General features: G+C 43.3%; 1 protein-coding gene across 1 annotated transcript; it reads left to right on the top strand.

The window, feature by feature from the left end:
* Positions 1–3,790: 3,790 nt before the first annotated feature.
* On the top strand, positions 3,791–8,494 carry txn2 (thioredoxin 2). Its single transcript, XM_080044387.1, has 4 exons — positions 3,791–3,856; positions 5,195–5,475; positions 7,394–7,517; positions 7,612–8,494. The coding sequence occupies exons 2-4, from the start codon at positions 5,195–5,197 to the stop codon at positions 7,726–7,728; spliced, it is 522 nt and encodes a 173-aa protein (XP_079900513.1). The 5' UTR covers positions 3,791–3,856; the 3' UTR covers positions 7,729–8,494.
* Positions 8,495–9,577: the final 1,083 nt, after the last annotated feature.

Raw genomic sequence — 9,577 nt, 5'->3', positions numbered from 1 at the left:
AGAACAGGAACTCTTCTGTTGACTCCCCGACCACCGAAAACATGGGTCGGTAGAGGAGTCGTGCTGGGAAAAGGAGACAGGCAGGAGGGCATGCATGCATTCACACACACACACACACACACACTAGGGCTCGTACAGCTGTCAGGTGTGTCATCCCATATGTGTGTCCACGTCCAAACACATTCCTGTCAACATTTGCAGCATTACAGGCTCACAAATTCACACTCTCATCTGGACATGTGGCTGCACACTCATCGTAATGTAAATACAGCGTAAAGCTCTCTGTTTTCAGATATTCACACCTTCAAACTTTTCAAGGACATCTGTGAAAGGCACTCGTTTGAACTTCTATTTTGTACATCTTGTTTTCCGAATATATCTATGCATTTGGCCTAATTGACTACAATCATGACATGGTGTAGCCTACATATGGAACAGACAGTCAAAATATCTCAATTACAGGCCAGTGGTGAGTGCAGACAGAAGGAGAGGAGTCACAACATTTAAAAAAATATATATGGCCAGCTATGGGACATGATATGAGTAGTCTGAAAAATGGCGGCGTATAAAGTTTCACACTAAGTGAAGTAAATACAAGGTCATCAACTGTAATCATCCTCTTGGCGCGACTAGCTCAACAACAGGCTTTACACTGTATGCTTTTCCACAGGGTTTTTTGCCACCAGGCTGTCATTATCAAATAAAGTCGTCTGGGTTTATGGGGAGGGAGCTGGGACAAAACTCACACACACAAAGGCTGGGGCGGGGTGGAGGTGGGGGTGGGGGTGTTTGTGTAGTATACTGTGTACGCGAAGAGCACACACCCTGCCATTCATGCATGCTTTGTCAGGGGCTGTTATGAAACCTCTGCTTCATCAATGGCTGTTGTATTCCCCCGTATGCAGGCTTGTGCAGAAGGTATAGGAGTGGGAATAAACAGCCACCAGAGAATATAGGCAATCAGGTGCAGCAGTTGCAACCATCCCAGGAGGTCGTTATGTGTTAGGTCAGGAGACATGCCATGCAGTTTGCTCTGCGTCACAGAGTATCATTTCCTAGTGAACTTTAGCCCCTCTCTGTCACGAGCGAGGTCAGCCTAAGCATGCACTAGCTGATGGGGCCCTGGCGCTCCTGATGGGGTCAAAGGAAACTGGGTCACCTTTACCTGTGTGTCAGTGGATGTGCATCTCATTGATGCTGCCCACCCCGCCAATCACCCAAGGCCAAGGTCAGTGCCTTCCCGTACTGGATCTCCTCCGCACCTCCATCTGCGTCTTCGCCCTCCCCTCACCTCCGAGGTGTCACAGAGAGCACCCTTGTTCCAGCCCTCTCCTCCTCTCCACCGGGACCCCTCAAAAATCCCAGATATCCCTGCAATTTCCGGTGCAATGTTTATTTGACGGAAAGAGGCCTGGAGGGGAAGGGGGGCGGTGAGCTGCCTTGAAAAAGGAGCCTCACTCACAAACAGTTTGGGCTGCGTTTTAGGGTAAACATGTGCAGGAGGGGTGTTTGTGTGTGTGTCCTAGGCGAGCGGTAAGAAGGACTGAGGCCCATGTGTTCTGGTCCCGACACACAGATCCCACCTCAGCAAGGACACAGAGCAAGGCTCTGTTCAGGGCCTAACGGCCACAGTCTAATAAACATCCCCCCCCCCCAACCACCTCCTATGTGTTCTGTGGAGAGCGCCCTCTGCTGGAGAAAGGTGTCAGTGACTCAGAAAAACAGGGTATAGAACAAACACACAAGAGCCTGAAATAAACAAAACTTTCAATGCTGTAATTACTTGAAAAGTGGAACTTGTTAAGTAATTTCACGCACCATAGTAAATACAGGGGATGGATGGCTGAATCGCAAGGAACACTCCTACACTGGTTTTCCACATATAACCCCCATCATGGTCCCAATGTGTTCATTTGAATTGATTTTAGACTAAATGTTACCAAAATACAAATAACAAAATGGTGTTGTTGTTCCAATATTTTTTATACATTTAAACTGCCATTTTATAGGTTCAAGGTTAATCAAGGTGCCTCTTAGAGTCGTTTTGACTCTAAAAGAGGCACCTTCTTCTCTCAGCAAGTCTCATCAACAAGGCCCCGGTCACCCATTGACTCAGACTTTTATCCCCTCCCATAAACTCGATATTACATTCACTTGTTAAAATGTGTTAAATGAACACAGATTCATATCTCAATTCGTATTTCATGCACACTTTTGATATTGTTCACTCTGCACGATTGTACAGCCCCTCTTTTTAAATTGCTCCCTCTCCCTCTCCTTCCCAGCAAGCAGGGTTTTTATTCCTATGCGCCAGCGACAGCTGAAGAGCCGGAGGCATTGTGTTTTCGGGTTATCCATTCTTCTGTCCATCCTTTCGTCCTTCCGGGGCAATTCTTGTGAACTTGATATCTCATGAACACTTAGAGGGATTTTCTTCAAACTTTTCACAAATGTCAACTTTAATTTAAGGATCAATTGATCAAAGGTCAAGTTCACTGTGACCTCATGCCTCATGAATGCAATATCTCAAGAACGCTTTTAGGGATTCGGCACAAACTCACACTTTGAGTGTGAGGATAACTGATAACATTTTGAAGATCAAAGTCAAAGGTCAATGAGACCTCGTTGTTGTATCTGTTGTAAATCTCAAGAACTCTATGAGGGAATTTCCTCAAAGTTTGCTCAAATATTGACTCTGACTCAAAGATGAACTGATTAGATTTTGGAAGTCAAAGCTATTTAGACCTTACATATTGTGAGGTCCCAGTGACCTAGTACCATATTGCAGCTTCTTAGGAGCTTTACCTTCTTCAAATCTTTGTCTACGATCACTGTAAATTCACTGTTCAGCAAGTGTATGCCTCATGGAGGCATATAACCGCCAGGTGGTAGTTCCTGGGTGAGTTTGCAGGAAGCAGTACCACATGTAGGAGGGATTCTGGCTGACAGGCAGGCAATGGGGGCGTCTCCGGTGGCTCGCCCCATTGCACCTGGACGTAAAGAGCCGCTGCTGGTTGCTTGTAGTGACAGGGTCCTTCTTGTCGCAGGGAAACAAGACTGGAAGTGAGTCTCCAATTTCCAACTTTCCACTCGAAGCATCTGGGCATCCTGTTCAAAACAATTCAGATACTGTCCCACATACACAGCAGCCCAGAGTGAGGCTGACCAGAAACAACTTGCACTGATTAATATCAAATTATTCTGCCGTATAGCTCCACTTCAGTAATGACTGAGAAAAATAATATGAAGTAGCCTTTGTTAAGGTAGTTGTGTTTTTGCACTGACAAAACGTTGCACAGATCTGGTGATGTAGGTAAAGGAAAGGGAGCAGAGGTGTGATGGATAGCGTAGTTTGATGTGTGCGGATCCGACTGTTTGAGTCTGACTTTTTTCACTGAGCCTTGAATGACACCTGTCTAAGTTCCAAACATCCCATATGTTATTTTGGGATATTGGTTTTGATGATTAACTTTAATGTGGGCTTGACACCGTTCTGGAATAGGAGGCCTATAGCCTACATCGAGGTATTATGTATTGGTTTGGAATCTGTATATTCCATGTTAATCCTTATCGTGGAAGAATGAAAAAATTCAATACAAATAATTTCACAAAACTAAGTTCTTCCCTTACAACATTTGTTGAACATGCCCGTCAAATATGTCATTCAATATTGTCCATCCAGGTCCTAGTTGATTTTCCCCACCTTGTACTTCTCATCCCAGCCATGCGGTGGCGCTACTCAAGTAGTGATGAAACGCATCTCGGTCTGTGTTCGTTTTCATCTGCAGCCCCGGAGCGGAAGCACTTCCTTGGTCCGCGCGGCCAAGATCATCCAACGCTATTACCGCACAGCAAGGTAAACATTGAAAACGTTTGGTATTGGCTTTAATTCGTGTGCCGCGTGTGACATTTGAAAACGGGTGTTGGGAATCTGTCCGGTGTTTAAGGTGTCTGTGTGTGTTTCACGACGAGAGGAAGAGGCGGTGGGTACGCTTAGGAAGAGGGGGAGGACAAATAGGGCAAAGTCATACGTAACGTAGTAGGTTAAAGGAGGTAACGAGCTGGTGTCGGTAGGTAACCAGCAAAGAGTACACAGGACGCCGGGGATACCCCTCCGGTGAACGGACGAGTTTTTAGGGAGGAAATATTTCTCAAGAACAAACGTGAAGGTTATTACTTCGTCTTAGCTGTGTTGGTGTGTTAACAGCGAAGCAACATGGCTGTGTGAAGAAGGTCTTAATCTCATTTAACTCTGTACCAGCCCGATTCACTAGTGAAATGCCAGCTAATGGGTGCAGCTATCCGTTGCTATCGCTGCCAAAGTGTTTGACAAGAGAAATTCACCTCTGCAGCCACAGACATAGCCTTCTATATCGACAACATCACAAAACCAGTACTTTGGAGTGCAGGTAGCTGAAGTAATGGGGAAAGCCTCAGCTTAAAATGGCAATGTAATGTATAATATGGATAATAGCCTACAAATGTTGATGGTGTTTAATGGTGCCCAGGGATGTACTGCAGGATTGTATTTGCCAAGCAGTGATAATATCTGGGCAAGGGAACTGGTTTTGAAAGCAGGATATTTCTGCAACAAGTTTGATGATCGAATAATAGCTTGTGTCTTTTGGTCCAATCAGAAATAATAAAAAAAAGTCAGCAGTGTGAGCTTGTCATTTGACAGTGTTTTCTGACTATCTGTGTGTTCAATGTTAATGAACTAAACATTTTTGGGGCTTATGAATGTTGGTGGGTGGAAACAACGGCTTTGATTACTTCAACCTCGAATCATAGCCCTTGCAAATAACTGGTACCAACTTGTAACCCTGTTTGGTCTACTTACAGGGGATTCCAGACCATATTCGTTTAAACTAGATAATACTGGTTGCAGTTTTTGGTAGATAGCTATGTTGGCTTTTGCTACCGTGGTGTGTATATTCATGGGAGAATCTATTCTGGGCTTCAGCTAAACAAACGTAAATCATACAGGGAAAACCCCACCCACCCTTGGGACACCGTGCATGTGGAGAATGACTGTAAACACATGCTGGCCTTTATGTAAGTGTCCTCTTGTATGCAACAGGGGAAGCATTGTGCATTCCCTCTGCTCTTACCTCAACCACCACAACAATGTCACAAAGAATTCTTTAAATCCACACTTTTCTTCCTTTTTTTATTATTTGTCTATCCCGCACAGATGGCGCACAGGCTGCTAGTGCGTAGGATTTGGACCCTCTCCACAAAGAAAGATATCCGCTGCATCCCAGTGACCGCCGCCACAGCCTCCTCTCCTTCCTATTCCACATCCCTGCTGTCCACCGCGGCCCGCGTCTCCCTCCTGTCCCCCGCACGCACTTTGGTCCGCCCCCTCGCACACACCTCACGCAGGGGAGTCTCCTTTAACGTTCAGGACCACGAGGACTTCACAGACCGGGTCATCAACAGCGAACTGCCCGTGCTAGTAGACTTCCATGCCCAGTGAGTAGTATCCCAGAGAAGGGAGGGTGGCCTTACAGAGTGACAATATGAAGGTATATATATAGACGCATGAAGGTGGTCGATAGTGTGGGATTATATTATTTTGGGGTTTAAAAATATATCTAATTATGTGAATCAGAATCTGCAATGATTTTTTACACGCATACACGGAGGAATTTTCCGTGGTCAGTCCGTGAACACGATAAACAAAGAATTAACATGAACCAAGATAATATTGATAAAGGATGTTAATAGAATATAATATTTACAATGAAAATGTATAAGAGAGAAATATGTGCAATTGTCTATTTCATAAAGAGGAGCTTAGTGAATCAATTCTGAAGAGTGAAGATAGTTTAAGGAAATAAAGAAGAGTGGTCAACTCTTTTCCTCGAGTACAACTAACTTACTTTACTTCATATTACTAAAGGAATAAATCAGTTAAAAGAGTCAGAATCACAAAAAAAAACATTTAGATTTGATTTTAAAGATTTTGCCTTAAAATGTTAAGTTTAAAGTAATTATTATTATTATTATTATTATTATTATTATTATTATTATTGTTGTTGTTGTAGCTGGTTGGAGCATTCACTTTCCATCATGGTGTGTTAGTGATAATTAAAGAACCAGTTTTAACACTGATGTGTGACTCTACTTAGGGTTTCAGGCACTGACCTTGGTAATGACCTCATTTCACAGCTGCCCTGCCTCTTTAAAATGCTGTATGTAACGTGTGTTACATATAGCACTGTGTGTGTGTGTGTCTTGCTGTTAAAAATACATTCAGTACTCGGCAGTCATGTCAGGTTACACAACAGCTTCTGACAGACAGCCACTGGATATACTGTGTCCTAAAGAGGGGTCTTCACCTCCGACACTTGCAGATTATTTGACGCAAATTCAGTTTGAGATGCACTCTGATGTGACTGCATTCAATTTCCTAATTTAATGGACACTTAATCTCTGATTCAATTATTAATTCATGGTAATTATTACAGAAGTGTACCGTTTTGTGTAGTGTTTACTCACAGGTTTCTGAGAAAGTAGTTCAGTCAATTTTTTATAAATGTTTTGGATGGGTTTCATAATTCATTCATTATTTCCATATTGACAATATATATAAGAAGAAGGAAATAGCTACTGGTATAAATCCCTCTTCATCATTGTTAACATGTTTTATTTTTTCTATCTCATAGGCTTTTTTAACAGAAAACATTTGTGTTATTGTATTTACCAAACACGGGACATCCTTGCGCAAGGGCAATTACTAACTTCTCACAAGTTTCTTTATATATATTTATATATATAAAGTATTTCACGGCCTATCGCATTTCATTTCCAAGTAAACGTCATAGCCTGTTGCTGGTATAGCCTCTCGTGAACTCATGTTGCAACCTGTGATTTTATAGAAGGCTTCTGTCACTCCCGGTGTGTAAATGGCCAGGGAACTTTACAAACCTTCAGTAGTCCAGTTAGAGCAAGAATGACTTTTCCAAACAGCGCTGCGTACAGTTTTCTTGTGGTGATCTAGCCAGGTTAATAGGGAGATACCTTTGTGACACTGACAACTGTGACATGAGCCTCATCATACCTTGCTAATCCGTTAATCTCGCCTCATGGTACGCCCTTCTATCATAACTAGGACACTAGTTATGATAAAAGTCAAAATGCCTGCTGTGAATAAGTTCTCTGTAGTTGTTTAGCACTTTAAAAATGTTTCACAGGGGCTATTGAAATATTATGTAATGCTTACTTTAAATATTGTTATACTGTATTAAAGCCTAAAAGCTAATTAAATCACAAAGTGCATTTGAACTCAGAGATGTAAACTCTTCAGTAACTTATAGTCATGTACTCCCCTATGCTCATGTCTTTACAACACTTTGACGCAGGTTCTGCTTGTGTGTTTGTTTTTCAGATGGTGTGGTCCCTGTAAGATCCTAGGGCCAAGGTTGGAGAAGGCGGTGGCAAAACATAAAGGCCGTGTTGCCATGGCAAAAGTTGACATCGACGATCACACGGACCTGGCTATTGAATATGGGGTGAGAAATTCTTAGTGAGTCTGCTATAATGGGCACGTGTTTTGAGTCTAAATATTTGTGGTCTTTTAACACGGTTAACTCGGTCTGCCTCCAGGTGTCAGCCGTCCCGACAGTCATCGCCATACGGGGAGGCGACGTCGTCGACCGTTTTGTGGGGATCAAAGATGATGATCAGCTGGACTCATTTGTCAGCAAAGCCATTGGACAATAAACCATCTGTTCCCGCCCTGCCATACACCACCATCATGGTGCTGTGGCATATGATTGTGGCACGGTCGGCAAAACCTCGGTTCGCTATTTTAAGCCCCTTTTTTTTTAGAAGCAGCCAACAAATGAATCAGAACCTTGCCACAATCCCAGCTGGAAAACTCAAATGCTCACACCCATCCCAAGACACACTGCTTCAGCTTTGCAATTTATGTCTGTCTTTCTGTCTTGCTTCATTTCTTTTGTCAAGGGATGGGTGTGTGCCTCCATCAACCATTTAGTTCATGCGGCGCTCCAATTCACAGCAGTACGATATGTCTTGTATAATGTGATGGCTCAGTGATGAGCTGGTGTGTAACAGTTTGCTGTAAAAAGGCTTTAGAATGGTAAACACAACTGTAATGCACTTAAACTGTATAACATGAGGGATGAACATTTTTCTAGTTTTAGCAGGGAGAAATCCTGACAATACTGAATGAGGTTTGTGACAGTGTTATCTGTAATTCCTGCTTTGGCCCACACGAGGGTGGCATTTCTCTAACATCGCAAAAGCCACACATGGTCATTTTACACCATTATGCCTAATAATGTGAGAAAGGAAGATGTGTGTGTGTGTGTTGTATGTGTGTGTTGTATGTGTCTGTCTGTCTCTGGGTCCTGACTGTGAAACTTAAGTCAAGTGGGAATTGCAAATATGAGTTTGATTTAGATTATTACTGAAAAAAACTCTGTGTACCAGAAACATGACCAAGAAGAAACATAATAAAGGAGTCAGAAGAAAGCCTGTATTTGAACTGTGTATTTGTCTGTGGTTTCGAAAAACAAACACAAGACAAGTCCCAATTGACACTCACTAATGTAGTTTTAAAGTTATGCACACAACTTTCCCTGGACTGAGGCAGTAATAGCTGCTGGTGGGATGTTGGTGTTGCTTTTGGGATATAAGGGGAGAATGGAGATTTTAACAAACAGACTCTACCCAGTTTTGGATTTTATCACTAGGGGAATGGATCATGGTTTTCACAAATCCTGAGATGTTGGTGGCGTAAGGGACTTGAAGTTACTCTCAATCAAGGGCAATCTGAGGCACCTCTAAAAACTCAGGGGGAGCTAGTCAAACACCGGTTTGGTAAAATTGCCCCTGGGCTAATCTATTGAGAGCGAAGGAGCCATGCTAATCACAGCCTCATGAAACTAGTCCTAGAATCAAGACTTAAACCATTCCGAACTAAATTTTGAGCCATTTTCAGAAAATAGTGCACATTACGTACACATAAAAAAATTTAAAAAAAGATTTAAAGTGTAATTTACGTTAAAAAGGTCCCAGGCACAGGGCACCCTTAGCTCAGTTGGTAGGGCGTGTCCCCCCCCTCCCCCCCGGGCCGGGCCCAGCAGCAGACCCGGGTTCGATTCCCGCCCGCGGTCGTTCTCTGCATGTCACTCCCCTCTCTGCCCCATTTCACCTGTGTCTCTCTGCACTATCAATAAAGCATAAAAATGCCCCAAAAATATATTTAAAAAAAAAAAAAGGTCCCAGGCACTCCTAAAGTTCTGCTCCTAGAATCGCCCCTGCTCTCAATTATTTCTGTTTTGCTATATGTGCACAGTGTTCAGTGTGCCTCATCTCTTCGCTTTCTGTCTAAACATGCAGGTGTTACTCACGCCGTCACAACCCTCTCATCAGCCGAACTGGAACGCCCACGTGCCACCCTCTACTTACTGCTGCCCCCTTTAAAATACCGGCCTTCTGCCATCCCCTCCGAATCAACAGTGTCTGCCTTGTCTTCCTCACTCATCTTCACTTTACGACCTCTTTAGTTTCACACCTGACCAAGCATACTGCACCAAACCAG

The sequence above is a fragment of the Ammodytes marinus genome (genome assembly GCF_949987685.1).
Source record: "Ammodytes marinus genome assembly, chromosome: 16".
In the NCBI taxonomy this organism is placed as follows: domain Eukaryota; kingdom Metazoa; phylum Chordata; class Actinopteri; order Uranoscopiformes; family Ammodytidae; genus Ammodytes; species Ammodytes marinus.
Note: the sequence above shows the minus strand (reverse complement) of the source record. Positions and strands in the feature narration are given on the sequence as shown.